At 49.0% G+C, this 19,095-nt stretch overlaps 1 protein-coding gene across 13 annotated transcripts in view; it reads left to right on the forward strand.

Annotated features, from left to right (window-relative positions):
- The window catches only part of mical3a (microtubule associated monooxygenase, calponin and LIM domain containing 3a), a 247,027-nt gene that overhangs the window by 57,818 nt on the left and 170,114 nt on the right, over positions 1-19,095 (forward strand). For all 13 annotated transcript variants that reach the window (XM_052030891.1, XM_052030895.1, XM_052030898.1 and 10 more), the window contains exons 2-4: positions 9,814-10,158; positions 14,734-14,941; positions 15,875-15,988. In XM_052030891.1, coding sequence (XP_051886851.1) covers positions 9,895-10,158; positions 14,734-14,941; positions 15,875-15,988 — 586 coding nt within the window. In that variant the 5' untranslated portion in view covers positions 9,814-9,894. The remainder of the gene's footprint in view (positions 1-9,813; positions 10,159-14,733; positions 14,942-15,874; positions 15,989-19,095) is intronic.

The raw sequence follows: 19,095 nt of genomic DNA on the forward strand, positions 1-19,095 counted from the left end.
GTACAGTACTGGTGGGGACGGGTCTGTCACTGTATAACACTGAGGTACAGTACTGGTGGGGACGGGTCTGTCGCTGTATAACACTGGGATACAGTACTGGTGGGGACGGGTCTGTCACTGTTTAACACTGGAGTACAGTACTGGTGGGGCTGGGTCTGTCGCTGTATACCACTGGGGTATAATACCAGTGGGGACGAGTCTGTCGCTCTATAACACTGAGGTACAATACTGGTGGGGACAGGTCTGTTGCTGTATAACACTGGGGTACAGTACCGATGGGGACGGGTCTGTCGTTGTATAACACTGGGGTTCAGTACCGGTGGGGATGGATCTGTCGCTCTATAACACTGAGGTACAGTACCGGTGGGGACGGGTCTGTCGCTGTATAACACTGGGGTACAGTACTGGTGGGGTCAGCTCTGGGCATACTGTGTGCATGTGAATGATATGTCGTGATTCTTTTGATGAAATTGCTTTGAATTCATTGGACCAAGAGTACATTGTTAACTCAGGGATAGGACTCTGTTACCGGACAAAATGAACAGCAGTGAGACTCTGATGGCAAGAAGATTTGTCAATGGCCCTTCACTCATGAGAGAGAGAGAGAGAGAGAGAGGGAGAGAGAGAGAGAGAGATGGAGAGAGAGAGAGAGAGAGAGATGGAGAGAGAGAGATGGAGAGAAGTGGGGAGGGGGAGAGAGAGTGTGGAAAAAGAGAGAGAATGTTAGAGAGAGACAGAGAGAGAGCGAGATGGAGGGAGGGAGAGCGAGGAAAGAATAAAACTGTTTGCTGCCTCAGACTATTTGTGTGTCTGGCACTTTTGCAGATGGGTTTCGGATGGTTCAGCTCAGCTTTCCAGTGCTGAATCCACTGGGAATATTTATTAGATCATCAGCATATTACCACTTCAGCTGTATGCCCGAATATGGACTGACGACTGATTGGCAGCATACGGCAGTGGCTGGTGTCTTGGTCAATGGACTGCCTGTCCTGAGGACGGCACCGATGGAGGACGGGCAGCTGGGCTTGGTACTGCAGCTCACGCCTTGTTATTGGCGCTCCCTCACTGCCAACTTCGAATGGTGTTGGTTTTGGGAGAGTGCCTGTGATTATGGATCAGCTGCTTTCAGTTGCAGGTCTGGTGTGGCAGTGTTTTTGCTGTTCTGATGCAGGCTGGGATCAGAATCAGGTTTATCATCACTGACATACACTGTGAAATGTGTTGTTTTGCAGTGGCGGTACAGTGCAAGACATAAGGACATAAAAATTTCTGTAAGTTACAAAAATAAATAAATAGTGCAAAAGAGGAATAATGAGGTAGAGTTCATGGACTGTTCAAATATTTGATGGCCGGCTGCATTATGAGGCTCTAATTTAACCCATTCCACTGTGAGCAGCAAGCTCCACAGTCAGTATCCCTGTGCCTCCCATTCTACACCAACAGCTTTGTAATTTCATTCTGCAAGAGCTCCTTGTGCCCAGTGGCTCAGCCGGCAGAGCCGCTGGCTCACAGCGCCAGAGACCCGGTTTCAATCCTGACCTCAGGTGCTGCCTGTGTGGGGTGTGCACGTTCCCCCTGCAACTGCATGGCTTTCTCCCAGGTGCTCCGGTATCCTCCCCAATCCCAAAGACGTGCAGGTTGGGAGGTTAATTGGCCGCAACTGTGGGGGAGAGGGTGGCAATGTAGTGTCAGGAACATTCGTTCACTGGGGCCCAGGGAGGGAGAGCCCTGCACCTCGGAAACTCCAGTGAAGTGCTTCAGTGGTCTGGTCACAGTGTAGGTACTAGTTGGTAGGTAAGTTGTCCTCAGTGTGTGGGTGAGGGGTAAAATCGGGGGGGGGGGGTAGTTGATGGGAATGTAGGGAGATTAGTTGCAGGGGGAGTTAGTGGGGAATGGGATTGCTGTGTGAGGTGGCATGGCTTGGTGGGCTGGAATGGATGTGGGGGGGGGGGGGGGGGGGTGGGTGAGGCAAGAGCATTGACCAGCAGTGTACACTGAGACCTCCGACACTGCCTGGAGTGTTGCACTTGTCTCTGTGGTGGTTTCTCTCAGGATGAGAGAGGGCGGAGGCTGTACAAGCAGGGGGCAGTGCTGGTTTACCGGCAGGAGGTGTTGACGGTGTTTGGCTGAGCTGTACCGTTGCTGTGGACGTCAATGCATTGCAGCTGGTGGAATCTCCCTGACAGAGCTCCAAGCTTGCAGCTGTCCGAATCCTTCTTGTGCTGTCCGTGTGCGTGACTGCTGTCAGGGAAGGTCCTGACCCAAGCATGCTGGTGGCCTGGGCTGTTCAGGGCAACTGTGGCAGAGCGCGTGGGGTGGGGGAGAGGGTGCTGAGGGACGTCAGGGACACTCGTTCACTGGGACCCAGGGAGGGAGAGCCCTGCACCTCGGAAACTCCAGTGAAGTGCTTCAGTGGTCTGGTCACAGTTGTAGGTACTAGTTGGTAGGTAAGTTGTCCTCAGTGCGTGGGTGAGGGGTAGAATCTTGGGGGGGGGGTAGTTGATGGGAATGTGGGGAGATTAGTTGCAGGGGGAGTTAGTGGGGACTGGGACTGCTGTGTGAGGTAGCATAGCTCGTTGGGCTGGAATGGAGGTGGGGGGGGTGGGTGAGGCAAGAACATTGACCAGCAGTGTACACTGAGACCTCCGACACTGCCTGGAGTGTTGCACTTGTCTCTGTGGTGGTTTCTCTCAGGATGAGAGAGAGCGGAGGCTGTATAAGCAGGGGGCAGTGCTGGTTTACCGGCAGGAGATGTTGACAGTGTTTGGCCGAGCTGTACCGTTGCTGTGGACGTCAATGCATTGCAGCTGGTGGAATCTCCCTGACAGAGCTCCGAGCTTGCAGCTGTCCGAATCCTTCTCATGCTGTCCGTATGCATGACTGCTGTCACGGAAGGTCCTGGCTCAAGCATGCTGGTGGCCTGGGCTGTTCAGGGCAACTGTGGCAGAGCGCTTGGGGTGGGGGAGAGGGTGCTGAGGTAGACGGCGCAGCGTCAGGGACAATCGTTCACTGGGACCCAGGGAGGGAGAGCCCTGCATCTCGGAAACTCCGGTGAAGTGCTTCAGTGGTCTGGTCACAGTTGTAGCATGGGAAATGCCGCAGCCAGAACGTGCACAGCAAGTTCCCACATAGAGCAAAGCAATGAGCAGGGTGTCGCTGTGTTTGTGAAAAGCTCGAGATGCCACAGGATTTGTGGCACCTCTGGAGGGAAAGAATCCACGATCTTCAGACAGAGCTGAAAGTTAGAGATTTACAGGGTTGAAGTTTCAGAATGCTGACCTATTTGTTAGAACTGATGCAACTTCAACCTGAAGGTGAACCCTCTACAGATGCTGCCTGACCTGCCGAGTAGACAGAGAAGACGAGGGTGGTGGTAGATGGAGAGTATTCTGCCTGGAGGTTGGTGGCCAGTGGTGTTCCGCAGGGATCTGTTCTGCAACCCCTGCTCTTTGTGATTTTTATAAATGACTTGGATGAGGATGTGGAAGGGTGGGTTAGTAAGTTTGCTGATGATACAAAGATTGGTGGTGTTGTGGATAGTGTAGAAGGTTGCTGTAGATTACAACAGGATATTGATGGAATGCAGACCTAGGCTGAGGAGTGGCAGATGGAGTTCAACCCAGAAAAGTGTGAAGTGATACACTTTAGAAGATCGAATTTGAAGGCAGAATACAAGGTTAATGGCAGGACTCTTAGCAGTGTAGAGGAACGGAGGGATCTTGGGGTCCACGTCCATAGATCCCTCAAGGGTGCCACACAGGTTCAGAGGGTTGTTAAGGTGGCATATGGAGTGTTGGCCTTCATTAGTCGGGGTATTGAGTTCAAGAGCCATGAGGTGATGTTGAAGACCACACTTGGAGTATTGTGTTCAGTTCTGGTCACCTCATTATAGGAAGGATATGGAAGCTTTAGAGAGGGCGCAGAGGAGATTTATCAGGATGCCGCCTGGATTGGAGAGCATGTCTTATGAGGATAGGTTGAGTGAGCTGGGGCTTTTCTCTTTAGAGCGAAGGAGGATGAGAGGTGACTCGATAGAGGTGTACAAGACGATAAGAGGCATAGATCAAGCGGACAGTCAGAGACTTTTTCCCAGGGTGAAAATGGCTAATACGAGGGAGCATAATTTTAAGGTGATTGGAGGAGGATATAAGGGGGATGTCAGGGGTAAGTTTTTTACACAGAGGGTGGTGGGTGTGTGGAACACACTGCCGGCAGAGGTTGTGGGGGCAGATACATTAGGGACATTTAAGAGGCTCTTAGACACATGAATGATAGAGAAATGGAGGGCTATGTGGGAGGGAAGGGTTAGATAGATCTTAGAGCAGGATAAAATGTCGGCACAACATTGTGGGCCGAAGGGCCTGTACTGTGCTGTAATGTTCTATGTTCTATATACAGCACTTTTTGTGTTTGAAGTAACCACTGTGGTGTTTTTGCTGTGTGTCGGAGTCCAGTGCACGTGTTGGAGGTGCTGGGGGCTGAAGAAGTGGGGTGAGGGCACGGGTGATTAAATGGTGAAGGCTAAGGGAGCTGGGAACTGATGAGCGAGGAGGTAGTGGGCGGGTCTGGAGGAACCGCAGATGAGCAGCACCTGCTGTGACAACACGGGCACGGTGGTCCTGGGTGCTGAACTTGCGTCGAGAGCAGAAGTGTTGGGTCAAAGGCGAGACTCCTCTCACTGTGGAATAGATCATGAGGTCAGCTACAGGGAGGCCAGAGCAGGAGGGGAACCAAAGGAAGCAGTAACCAACAGCCAGGAGGCACACAGGCATACTGGTGATTTAATCAGCCGTCCAGTCCATCTTTGGTTTCGCTGGTGCAAAGGTGACTTTAGTGTGGGCAGTGGATGTGGTGCACCAGATTTTGTGGTGCACCAGATTTTGATGGTTGGGGGCTGGGAGATGGGACGGTGCACGGAAGGGGAAGCTGGTGGAGAATAGCCTGCGGCATTCCCGAATGCTGAGAGGGGAAGAGGCGGTATATCCTTCGCCACACCTCCAGCCCCAATGTCGTCTGCAAATTTTATTCTGTACACTTGTATCTCATGGGAAAACAGGTCCTGATTCCAGCACCGACTCCTGGGAACAACTCTACCCATCGCTCTCCAATCTCTTCCAGCACCTGTAGATGATTCCGGGGTGCTGCCCAAGGAGTGGAACATTGCAAATACTGCACTCTAGTTCGTGGATGGGTGTAGCAAATAACCCAGTAACTACACACCAGTCAGCTTAATCTCAGTAGCAGAGAAAGTTTTAAAATCAATAGTCAGGGGCAGATTTGGCAGTGCATAGGTTATATAGGAAGGATGTCGAGGCTTTAGAGAGGGTGCAGAGGAGGTTTACTAGGATGCTGCCTGGGTTAGAGGGCATGTGCTATCAGGAGAGGCTGGACAAACTTGCGTTTTTTCTCTCTGAAGCGGTGGAGACTGAGGGGTGATCTGTTGGAGGTGTATAAAATTATGAGGGGCATAGATATGGTTATCAAGCAATATCTTTTTCCCATTATTGAGCGATCCAATACCAGAGGGCATGCATTTAAGGTGAGAGGGGGAAAGTTCAAAGGAGATGTGCAGGGCAAGTTTTTTACTCAGAGAGTGGTGGATGCCTGGAGTGCGTTGCCTGATAGGGTAGTGGAGGCAAATTCATTGGGGGCTTTTAAGAGGGGCTTGGATGGGCACATGAGAGAGAGGAAAATGGAGGGATAGGGGCACTCTGTAGGTAGGAGGGATTAGCTATGTCGGCACAACATTGTGGGCCGAAGGGCCTGTTCTGTGCTGTACTGTTCTATGTTCTAGAATATATAATACATAATCCTGCATAATATAGCATATATGTCTGACTAATTTCATGGAGGTTTTTTACGAAATTGGTAATTGGTTTTGTTTTATTATTGTCACATGTACCAAGATACAGGGAAAAGCTTAGTTTGCGTGCCAGCCAGACAGATCATTCCATACATAAGTACGTTGAGGTAGGACAAAGGGAAAAGCAATAACAATGCAGAAAGTAGTGTTATGGTTCCAGAGAGAGTGCAGTGCAGGCAGACAACAAGGTGCAAGGACCACAACAAGGTAGATTTGGAGATCAAGAATTCATCTTTTAGCATATGAGAGGTCCGTTCAAGAATCCGATGACAGCGGGATAGGAGCTGTCCTGAGTCTGGTGGTACGTGTTCTCAAGCTTTTGTATCTCCTGCCTGACAGGAGAGGTGAGAAGGGAGAATGACCGGGGCCATTCAGTGGACAGGAGGCTGGTTTGTGTGAGGGACTGGGCTGCATTCACAGAGGTTTTGCAGCCTTGGGCAGAGCAGTTGCCCTACCAAGCTGTGATGCATCTGGATAGGATGCTCTCTAATGTGCTGATGAGGATATGAAGGACTTCAAAAAGGTATTTGTTAGGGATGCCACACGTCATCAAGATTGAAGCCCATGGAATGCAAGGGGGTGCAGCAACGTGGATGGGAAATTGGTTCAGTAACAGGAAACACAGAGAGCAGGAGTGAAAGGTTGCATCACAGACGAGAGGGCAGTGTAGGTGGAGGTCCCCGGGGGCCGGTACTTGGGCGTCTGGGGAACAATTTCCAAACGTGCGGATGACGTACATCGTAGAGGTCCAGTGAAGCGTGAGGAGGATGGAGATGTAAACTGGTGGAGGGAGCAGGCAAGTGGCAGATGAAGTTTAATGCCAAGTGTTACATTTTGGTGGGAAGAGGATGCAGAGATAAAGCAGAGGGGTCAGTTCTAAAATTGGTACAGAAAGAATCCTGGTGGTGTGTGTGCATGGTTCATTGAAAGTGACAGGGCAGGGGGAGACTGTGGTTAAAGAGCTGGGCTCCATATGTCGGGGCAGAGTACAGGAGCAAGGAAGGTCATGTCGAACTTTTGTAAACACTGGTTCGTCCACAACTGGAGTATTGTGTCCCGTTCCGGGCACCACATTTTAGAAACGATATCAAGATTTCAGAAAAGGATAATTACTACAATGTTCCCGGGAATGAGACGCCAGTTCTGTGGATGGACTGGAAAAGCTGGAGTTGTTCCCATCGGAACAGAGGAGGTTGCGAGGGGATTTAAAATCAGGAAGGATATAGGCAGAGCAGCGAGGGACTGTTTTCATCGGCGGAGGGGCTCGGGAGTCAGGGGGACAGGGAATCAGGATGACTGAGCTAAAGGTGACATGAGGAAAATGTTCTTTTTTATTCCACTTGGGGTCTGCATTGCACTGCCGGGGGGGGGGGGTGGGTGGGGGGGGGTCAGATTTAATTATAACATTCAAAGGGAGAAATGTCTGAAAGGCAAGAACGTAGGGCTGAGGGGGTCGGAGGGGGGGGAGTGGGAAGGAATTAGTTGGGTAACTAGCTGGGTAACTCTTCCGAAGGGCCGGTACAGACTTGACAGGCTGATTGGCTTCCTTCCTTGCTGTACCCATTCTTTGATGCTGTGTCCAACAGCCCTCTGCTCTGTCCAACATGCACAGCTTCAGTCGGCTGTTAACGTGGCATGTTCCTGAAAATCCTCGTGGGCCGATCTGCTGTGACCCAACGTCAACCTTCCCCGTTCCCTCGGTGAAAGAACTTGGGGTTCATCAAACAGGACTGTGCTCAACTTTACTCATTCAAAGTTCTGTTTTTTTTCCCTGATTACTCTTTCTAAAGGTTTCCCACCACTGCACCACTGAGGTTAAATCGATAGACCTGTAGTTTCCTGTTCTTGTGGCCCTTTCGCCCAAGGTTGTTCCATTTCCCATTTCCTGCTCTCCGGCTGTTCCTCTGTAAGGCCATGGGCAGCCTTTCCGCAGTCTTCACCCCACCTTCCTCTGCCACCTCAGATCTGAAGCAGCCCGGGTCACTGGTTTACTTTAAACGTGGCCTGCCTTTCCTGTAGCTCTTCCTTGTTAATTTTCACCCACCCATTTTCCCTAGCAGTACAGAAAGATTGACTGCGTCCTCCTCTGTGGTAATGATCGATATGAAAGACCCACCAATGATTCCAGCTTCTCCCTCTGCTGCAGCGTGCTGGTTATCTTCTTGGTCCCTGGTGAGTCCTTCCCTCCCCTCGCTACACACCTACTATTCATGTGCCTGCAGAAGGTTTGGGGTTCTCTTCATGTTAACTGCTATTTCTGTTCTACTTTCCTTCTCACCTTCCCTCCGACTGGTCATCTCTTGAATTATTCACCTGACCTGTGTGCCATTTTAGCTTTGCTTCATTGTTTTCTCAATCTCCCTTGTCATCTGGGACACTTTGCTTTTAGAGACAATTTGCCTTTCACAAATCCAGGCCAGCTGCCAAGTTGTTTATTTGCACAGGGCTTGGCTACTTTGCCTTTCTGTACAACAGAGATTGGACTAGCAGGCATGAGGGTTCCTAGTTTACCCCTTTTACCACACTTTATGGATGGTGCAATTGGTGTTGTTAGAATCCAGGGAGATAATTGCTCCATTGAGAGAATGGTGAAAGATCATGATTAAAGCATCCACGGTTTCCCCTATTTTTGTTAATACCTTTGGACAGTAACTATTGGTCCTGAATTGTCTGCTGTTCTTATCTTTTGTATCTCCAATACCAGCTTTACTCACTCCAGCACAGGTTAGGTACAGAGGGATATTCCTCACAAACTATTCCATCAAATATGCTCAGAGTGGATGCAGCCTGCTTGAAGAGCAGATCTTTCTCCACTCTAACCAAGGAAGAACATTGAAGGGTTATGTTCTGGAATCGACGTCTCCAGGCATTAGTTGCGACTGCTGCTGTTAGTTATTCCCTTGCGAGTAAGAGATAAGATTTCTTTATTGGTCACATGTACATCGAAACACACAGTGAAATGCATCTTTTGCGTAGAATGTTCTGGGGCGCAGCCCGCAAGTGTCGCCACACTTCTGGCGCCAACATAGCATGGCCCACAACTTCCTAACCCGTACATCTTTGGAATGTGGGAGGACACCGAAGCACCTGGAGGAAACCTACGCAGACACACAGGGAGAATGTACAAACTCCTTACAGACAGCGGTGGGAATTGAACCCGGGTCGCTGGCACTCTAATAGTGTTACGCTTGCTGGCTGTACGTTTCTATCCATGCAGCAGGTTTCTAATGTGGTTGGTGGTTGAAAGTATAACTCATGTCATGGACCTTGGTACCATGAGACATCACCTTCTTTTGCAAAGCAAGCAGCCAGAGAGGGCACTTTCAGGAGCTGTGTGAAGCTCAGGACATCTCTGACTTTCCCTCCTAAGCAAACTCAGTTATGGGAAGGCCTAAGCACTCCTTCCAAAGCTAGACAACTGAGGCAGAGAGTGTGGGCTAGTGTGGATCTCTTTGTGGTGGATGTGGAGGGTGCTTAAAATGTAGCTCAGTGTCCCCATGACAAAGTAATTCATAGTGACAGATCCCACAGTGTGATGGATCTGGACTCTAATAGCAGCCACAGGAACTCAATAACTCGGGCATTGTCTGCGTTTAACAGGATCAAGTGATAGTTGTTCCACGGTAGTGTAGCGATTAGCGTGATGCTGTTACAGCGCCAGTGACCCGGGTTCAATTCCCACCGCTGTCTGTAAGGAGTTTGTACGTTCTCCCCGTGTCTGCGTGGGTTTCCTCCGGGTGCTCCGGTTTCCTCCCACATTCCAAACACGTATGGGTTAGGAAGTTGTGGGCATGCTATGTTGGCGCTGGAAGCATGGCGACACTTGCGGGCTGCCCCCAGCACATTCTCAGTAACGCAAGAGATGTATTTTACTGTGTGTTTCGATGTACATGTGACTAATAAATAAATATCTTGTCTTAATAACCCACTTTTGCTCTTTTCTCATGAAGGTTCACGATGAGCGAGACCATCAGCTGAAGAGGAGGAAATAATTCACCCAGCCGACTGCCTTGGGAGGGTTGCCTGCCACCATGGGAGACGGTGGAACTTCGAACATCGAGCAATCACACATGCATTTTGACCGCTTCATCCAGGCAACAACATGCAAGGGCACTTTCAAAGGCTTCCAGGAGCTGTGCGAAACCCTGGGCATCTCCAACCTCGACTTCCCCAACTTCTACACCAAGCTCAAGTCCAAACTCAATTACTGGAAAGCAAAAGCACTCTTTGCAAAGCTAGACAAGCGGGGCAGTCACAAGGACTACAAGAAGAACACAGCCTGTGCCAATACAAAGGTAGGACTGCAGCCTCTCTCAGCTTAACCGGATTTCAGCTCTGTAACCCCTGTCACATCAGTGTCGCTTAGCATTTCTTCCCTTGTATCTCGTCTCTGCCTGCCAGGGCTCAGGAGATACAGTTGTGTCTGCACAGCACATGTGGTTAATGCCAGTGGTGAGATGGCTAATCACCGATGACTTCCCCCCTCATCCTGTACCTCAAGCCCTTGACCAGAAGAGGGCAGCGCAGTGGCACAGTTTACAGAGCTACTGCCTCACGTCTCCAGCGAACCGGGTTCAATGCTGACCTCCGGCACTGTTTGCGTGGAGTTTGCACGTTCTCCACGTCAGCGCGTGGGCTTCCTCTGCGCTCTCCGTTTTCCTCCCACACCCCAAGGACACGCGGGTTGGTAGGTTAATTGGCCGCTGTAAATAGCCCGTGGTGCGTGGGTGAGGGGTAGGATCTGTGGGGACTTGATGGGAATGTGGGGGAAATAAAATGGGATCAGTGTGAATGGGCTGCATGGACTCGGTGGGCTGAAGGGCCTTTTTTTATGCTATATGACTGCATGAGATAGGAGTGGACAGTGAACGCTGTCCTTGCCAATAATGGTCACATCTCACCAATGAATTAATTACAAATGTCCTGTTTCTGCGGAAAGTAATTAACACTTAGAACAGTGGACACCCAGGAATAAGTTCTAGGCAGGAATCCAATAGGAGATCTGGGATTTACAAAACAAAAACAGATACTTAGGAGTAAGTTAAAGGCTAGAATTTGGTGCACAGGGATGTTTATAGATAGAATGACATACATGGAAATGAGTTGCAAGCTATAATCTAAATGCTTGTTTATGTATGTGTGAGATATATATTTTTTATATATATATATAAAATTATATACAGGAGAATGAGTTATAGGCTGTAATAGGAAAGTGGAATTTGGAGCAACAAGCAAACTGCTGGAGGAACTCAGTGGGTCAGGCAGCACCTGGAGAGGGAAGTGGGCAGTTGATGTTTCAGATCGAGACCCTTCATCTGGACTGGACTACTTGGGAAGGGAGTGGGAAGATTGAGATTAGACTGGGTGGGATATTACAAGGTGTGGGGGATGAGGTAGGTGTGTGGAGCGTGATAGGAGCTGATGAAAGTGTGTCTGGGAATGCTTGTTTTCCTTGCAGTGATCCACGTGTGCGTGCAAAGACTGCTTCGTACTGGAGCCTGCACCCTGCCTACCCCCAGACGCTCAGCCGGCTCTCGGGCAGTTTGCCCTCGAGACCCCGAAGGAAGTGCGGAACAGGGATCCGGGCCACCGGCAGCCTAGTCCGAGGGGATGGGAATGAGCCTGGGTTGTCCCCACTGGGCATGCTTTGTGTAGAGACACACTGTCCCTCTGTCATCGCCTCCTTTACTGGGAGTGAAAGTTAGAAGGGTGCAGGAAGCACTGTGTCTGCTCTGGGCCCTCCCTTCTACCCTCTGCTCCAGCTTCCCTGCAAGTACTGCCTAACTCCAGCCTGCCTTCCTGTTTAAGGTACGGCAGCTGTTCTGCCCAAGACGGCAGGAAATTGCAGAGAGTTGTGAACGCCACCCAGTCTACCGCACAAACCAGCCTCCCCTCCATCTACACTTCCCGCTGCCTCAGGAAAGCAGCCAACGTAATCAAGGACCCCTCCCACCCCGGTCATTCTCTCTCCTACCCCTTCCCATCGGGCAGATGATACAAAAGCTTGAGAGCATGTACCTCCAGGCTCAAGGGCAGCTTCTATCCTGCTGTTATCAGACTCTTGAATGGGCGTTTTATATACTAAAAGATGATCTCTTGATATCCCAATCTACCTCATCGTGGCCCTTGCACCTTATTGTCTGCCTGCACTGCACTTTCTCTGTAACTGTAACACTATATTTTGCATTCTCTTTTCCTTTTTACTACCTCAATGTACTTAGATCTGTCTGGATGACACGCAAACAAAAGTTTTTCACTGCATCTCGGTACACGTGACAATAATAAGCCAATACCAATTCCAACTGAAAAACACAATGATGCTGGAGGAACTCAGCAGGCCAGGCAGCATCGGTGGAGAAAAGCAGGCGGTCAACGTTTCGGGTCAGGACCCTTCTTCAGGACTGAAGATAGGACAAGGGGGAAACCTGATATATAGGAGGGAGAAGCAGAGCAGTGATAGGTGGACAAAAGAGGGGAGGCGGGGAGGGTGCAGGGTGGTGACAGGTAACAAGATGGTGGCATAGACACAGAGCAAGGAAGGTCACGTGGCTGTGGAGCCACATCTGAGTGGAGCAGATGGTCGAGGAGCCGGAGAGCAGAGGAGGTCACAGAGGGGGAGTAGTGAGAGGGGGGCTTATTGGCAGATAATGTGAAGGTAAACCTGAAGAGTTTCTACGAGTATGTTAAGAGTAAAAGGATAGTAAGGGACAAAATTGATCCCCTAGAAGATCAGAGTGGTCGTCTATGTGTGGAGCCTCAGGAGATGGGGGAGATCTTAAACAGTTTTTTTGCATCGGTATTTACTCAGGAAACTGGCAGCGTGGATACGGAAGGAAGGGAAACAAGCAATAGTGTCATGGAACATATAGAGATTAAAGAGGAGGAGGTGCTTGCTGCCTTACAGCGAATAAAGGTAGATAAATCCCCTGGGCCTGACAAGATATTTCCTCGGACATTGAGAGAGACTAGTGTAGAAATTGCAGGGGCCCTGGCAGATATATTTAAAATGTCCTTAGCCACGGGTGTGGTGCCGGAGGACTGGAGCGTAGCTCATGTTGTTCCGTTGTTTAAAAAAGGATCTAAAAGTAAACCAGGTAATTACAGGCCGGTGAGCCTGACATCAGTAGTAGGTAAATTATTGGAAGGTTTTCTGAGAGATCGGATATACAAGTATTTGGACAGCCAAGGGCTGATTAAGGATAGTCAGCATGGCTTTGTGCATTGTAGATCGTGTTTAACGAATCTTGTAGAGTTTCTTTGAGGAGGTTACCAAGAAAGTAGATGAAGGAAAGGCTGTGGATGTTGTCTCCATGGACTTTAGTAAGGCTTTTGACAAGGTCCCACATGGGAGGTTAGTTCAGAAGGTTCAGATACTAGGTATCCATGGAAAGGTTGTAAACTGGATTCGAAATTGGCTGTGTGGGAGAAGACAGAGAGTGGTAGTGGATGATTGTTTCTCAGACTGGAGGCCTGTGACTAGTGGTGTGCCTCAGGGATCTGTGCTGGGGCCATTGTTGTTTGTTGTCTATATCAATGATCTAGATGATAATGTGGTAAATTGGATCAGCAAGTTTGCTGATGATACTAAGATTGGAGGCGTTGTGGACAGCGAGGAAGGCTTTCAAAGCTTGCAGAGGGATCTGAATCAACTGGAAAAATGGGCCAGAAAATGGCAGATGGAATTTAATGCAGACAAGTGTGAGGTGTTGTATTTTGGAAGGACAAATCAAGGTAGGACATACACAGTAAATGGTAGGGCACTGAGGAGTGCGGAGGAACAAAGGGATCTGGGAGTTCAGATACATAATTCCCTGAAAGTGGCATCGCAGATAGACAGGGTTGTAAAGAAGGCTTTTGGCATCCTGGCATTCATAAATGAAAGTATTGAGTACAGGAGTTGGGATGTTATGGTGAGGTTGTATAAGACATTGGTGAGGCCAAATTTGGAGTATTGTGTGCAGTTCTGGTCACCTAACTATAGGAAGGATATTTGTAAGATTGAAAGAGTGCAGAGGAGATTTACTAGAATGTTGCTGGGTCTTCAGGAGTTGAGTTACAGGGAAAGATTGAACAGGTTAGGACTTTATTCCTTGGAGCGCAGAAGAATGAGGGGAGATTTGATAGAGGTTTACAAAATTATGAGGGGTATAGACAGAGTTAATGTGAATAGGCTCTTTCCACCTAGATTAGGAGAGATAAGTACAAGAGGACATGGCTTTCGAGTGAAGGGGGAACATTGGGGGAATTTCTTCACTCAGAGAGTGGTGGGAGTATGGAACGGGCTGCCATCTGATGTAGTAAATGTGGGCTCACTCTTGAGTTTTAAGAATAAATTGGATAGATACATGGACGGGAGAGGTCTGGAGGGTTATGGACTGGGTGCAGGTAAATGGGACTAGCGGAATAACGTTTCAGCACAGACTAGAAGGGCCGAATGGCTTGTTTTCTGTGATGTAGTGTTCTATGGTTCTATGAAGCTCCCGTCAAAGAGAGGAAGAAAAGTTCTCCAAAGTGGGCATCCTTGAAGAGACTTCTCAGTGGAGCAGTAATACCAGAGAAACAAAGGACTGCAGATGCTGGAATCTTCTTCAGACCTGAAGAAGGGTCCTGACCCGAAACGTTGACCGCCTGCTTTTCTCCACGGATGTTGCCTGGCCTGCTGAGTTCCTCCAGCATCATCGTGTTTTTCATCTAGATTCCAGCATCTGTCGCCCTTTGTTTCACCAATTCCAATTAACCAGTTGTCCTGTGCTGTTTCTCACCACAACCAGCGCCAACGTGCCGAAACTCTCCACCCCATGTTGCCGGGTCTGGTTAGCGTTGTTGCCTATTCACCCCGTTAACCCTTGCTTCTCTGCTCCCTCTTGCAGTGTCTGGTGATCGGGGCTGGACCCTGCGGCCTACGCACGGCCATCGAGCTAATGTTCCTTGGAGCCAAAGTTATCATCGTGGAAAAGCGCGACACCTTCTCCAGGAACAACGTCCTGCACCTGTGGCCGTACACGATTCAGGACCTCCGGAATCTAGGGGCCAAGAAAATCTACGGGAAGTTCTGTGCCGGGGCAATTGACCACATCAGTGAGCACCTTCCTTCCCTTTGATTGCATTGGTTATGGTACACTTAACCTGTGAAACACAGCACGCACCGAGCTTTGCCCCACTCACAGCTGCTCTCATTGACACGCTGATCTGGGGAGGGAGATTCCCTGGGGCTTTTCCTCAATCCAACCCAGGGGATAAGATAAGATATCTTTATTAATCACATGTACATCGAAACACAGTGAAATGCATCTTTTGCATAGGGTGTTCAGGGGGCAACCGGCAAGTGTCGCCACACTTCCGGCGCCAACATAATATGCCCAGAACTTCCTAACCTGTACGTCTTTGGAACATGGGAGGAAACCGGAGCACCCGGAGGAAACCCACGCAGACACGGGGAGAATGTACAAACTCCTTACAGGCAGCGGCCGGAATTGAACCCGGGTCACTGGTGCTGTAATAGCGTTGCGCTAATAACTTTGCAGGGTTTTTCATTGAACCGAAGAACTTTGGGTCAGTTAGCATTCGATAAGTTTCAGCCCGGTCCAATGATTACCCCACCTGTATCTTCCCATCTCATAGTCCATCTCCATTTTAACTGCCATTCAGACCACAACCATTAGCTGAGCCCTGAGTGTCAGTCAGTCTCTGGATGTCAGCCCTGAAGTGACTGGTTTGACTCCTTATAACTTGTATGGCAGATTATCGTTTGCACGACATAAGTGTCGTGAGTTTTGGTTCCTGACCCTGTGTCTGGTGTGTGGCTCTTTGTGATGTCCCCGTTTGAATGGACGGGCTGTGGTGACATCGCTCAAGGAAGAGGGGGCACCGCTAGCAGAAGGGGCCTTTGCGTGCCACAGGCAGTGGCGTTTCAGCCTGGGCACATGGCTGGGGCTGAGGAAAGGGACAAACAACGGCATTGTTTACTGCCTGCTGTGTGATCAGGAATTAATATTCCCCCTGTTCTGACAGGTATCCGCCAGCTCCAACTAGTCCTGCTGAAGATTGCCTTGATCCTGGGGACGGAAATTCATCTAAACGTGGAATTCCGTGGGCTCCTACCACCCAGGGGCCAGAAAAACCCACGTGAGTGATGTGTATGAAAAAAGCTGTATCAGAGTAGGGAGTTGTGTGCGTATGTCTGTGTGTGTGTGTCCGCCCATGGGTGGGTGAGCCGAGGGCAAAACTACTGCTCCCTCCCTGTGCGACACAGGTAGACAGGGTGGGTGGTGAAGAAGGCCTACAGCACACCTGCCTTCATCGGTTGGGGCACTGAGTACAAGAAGTTGAGACGTCATGTTACAGCTGTACAAGACATCTGTGAGACCGCAGCTGGAATATTGTGTGTGGTTCTGGTCACCCCACTATAGGAAGGATGTGATTAAGTTGGAGACGGTGCAGAAACAATGAACAATAATGATGCCAGGACTGGAGGGCTTGAGTGATTAGGCGAGACAGGATAAGCTGGGGCTGTTTTCCCTGGAACAAAGGAGGCTGAGGGGTGACTTTGTAGAAGTATATAAAATAATGAGGGGCACAGATAAAGTGGACGGTCACCGTCTTTTTCCCAGGGTAGGGGAGTCTAAGAGCAGAGGACATGTTTAAGGTGAGAGTGGAAAGGTTTAAAGGGGACCTGAGGGGCAGATTTTTCCCACACAGAGGGTGGCGGGTATATGGAACGAGCTGCCAGAGGAGGTGGTAGAGGTGGGTACAATTACAATGTTTAAAAGGCATTTGGACAGGTACATGGATGGGAAAGTTTTAGAGGGATAGGGGCCAAACACAGGCAATTGGGATTAGCATAGGTAGACATCTTGACCATCATGGATGAGTTGGGCCAAAGGGCCTGTTTCCGTGCTGTATAACTCTATAATTCTGACTCCTCTCCAGTTTGAGAATCAAATGAGACATTCTACTTTTTGTCCCTTTGCTAATTCTGTAAGCACACAGCCAAACTGCCCTTGAAATACCTGGGGTTCAGATGTACTAGTTAATCTTTCACATGGCACATTTAAAAGTCTTTGTACACAATGTAAACTGCATAACCCACATTAATCCTTCCATTACTACTTCAAAGTAGTTGGCAAACTGGACTTGTTTTTCCTGCTATTTATTCACCCATATACTTCCAAGCATTGGAATCGACTTAGTTTTTTGCCTTGACAGGATTCCTGTTACTTCCGTTAAACTCTCTGGCTGAAGTTGGCAGGTTTTGAACAGAAGGTGTTTCATTACACTGTTGAAGCACCATTGGGTGATTATCACTGCCTTATTTCTTGTCCTGCTGTCCCAAAAGTTCACTGGGCTAATTCTGTGATCAGACGGTTGTCCTATCGTGAGGGGCAAAGGAAATTGGATCTATGTATTTGGGAGCTTCGAAGAATGAGGGGTGATCTTTATGAAATACAAGATCCTAAGGGTGCATGTAAGGTGGATGTAGAGATGTTTCTGTTTATGGGGGAATCTTGAACGAGGGGACAATTTCAAGATTAGGGGGCAGTCAGTTAAAACTGAGGTGTGTAGGGACTTCTCACAGAGGGTGGAGAGACTCTGCAGTTCTCTAACCCGGAGGGTATGGAGACCAGATAGCTGGAGTAATTTAAAATGGAGGTCAATAATTTTTGAAAGGTTGGGGAACTGAGGGCTGTGTAGAACTGGCACGGAAGAGGAGATGAGGCCTGCCATGGATCAGCCATGATCATATTGAATGGTGGGACAGGTTTGAGGGGCCAAGTGGCCTCCTCCTGCTAATTTCTTGTGTTCTTGTGTCCTGCCTTCACTTCCCCATATACAAAGTGTTCCATCAGCCAGGTCTTTGAAATATAATTTTACATTTCGGACAACTCGAGACCCATCATCAACAATCAGCTCCCTCTGCGAAATGTTGCTACTGTCACCTCTGAAAAGTAAGATAAGATATTAGATATTTATTTATTAGTCACATGTACATTGAAACACACAGTGAAATGCGACTTTTTGCATTGCTAAGAATGTGCTGGGGGGCAGCCCGCAAGTGTTGCCACGCTTCCGGTGTCAACACAGCATGCCCACAACTTCCTAACCTGTATGTCTTTGGAATGTGGGAGGAAACCGGAGCACCCGGAGGAAACCCACGCAGACACGGGGAGAATGAACAAACTCCTTGCAGACAGCAGCGGGAATTGAACCTGGGTCGCTGGCACTGTAATAGTGTCACGCTAACCGCTACACTACCGTGCCGCCGATGTGCTACCGATGGTGGGTGAGGGGCCATTGAATGGGTAATTCCCGGCAAAGCTCATCCAACAATTGAACAGCTTTTCTGGGGACTATCCACTGACCAAATTGGGAGAATCTGTGACAGACAGTGAAGGAGCGGCGATATATTTCCAAGTCGGGATGGCGTGTGACTTGAAGGGGAACCTGTAGGTGGTGGTGTCCCCATGCACCAGCCGTCCTTCTCCTTCAGATAGTCGGAGTTGTGTGTTTGGGAGGTGCTGTAAAAGAAGTGTTGAGCAAACTGCAGTGCGCTTCGTAGTTGGAGCACACTGCTCTGTGTGTATGTGTGTGTGTGTGTGTGGGTGCGCGTGTGTGTGTGCGCGCGGTGCTCTGTTGATGGAGGGAGTGAATGTTAAGGGTGGTGAGTGGGGTGCCAATTAATCAGGCTGCTCTTGTGTTTGATGGTGTTGCTGGAGCTGCATTCACCCAGGCAAGTGACGAGTGTTGTACAAAGAGGCAGTGGAATGAATTGATGCATTCTCCATTGGAAATGCTGTTTTAGCCATTTTGGAAGTTTTGTTATACCATTGGCTTTAACTTTTCAGTGGTAAGTTATTCAATAATATAAATGTTACCAAACAAATCAGCACCATGAAATACATAAAATAAAGTGGTTTTCAACAAGTTACAACATACTTTTATTGTAGAAAGTGGCAATACATAGAACAATACGGCACAATACAGGCCCTTTGGCCCACCATGTTGTGCCGACCTTCAAACCACTCTTAAGGCTATCTAACCCCTTCCTCCCACATATCCCTCTATCTTAAATTCCTCCATATGCTTATCTATGTCAGAAGAGTCAGAAGAATACATATTCCTTCACTCTTCTGACTTGTATATAGTGAAAAGGTCTTGGAGTGTCAGCAGGTGAGTCATTCATCAAAGGTTAGCCAGCCTCTGACCTGCACTTTTCTGGCTGGTTTTGTTGAGTT

Source organism: Pristis pectinata, chromosome 15, assembly GCF_009764475.1.
Source record: "Pristis pectinata isolate sPriPec2 chromosome 15, sPriPec2.1.pri, whole genome shotgun sequence".
NCBI classification, from domain to species: domain Eukaryota; kingdom Metazoa; phylum Chordata; class Chondrichthyes; order Rhinopristiformes; family Pristidae; genus Pristis; species Pristis pectinata.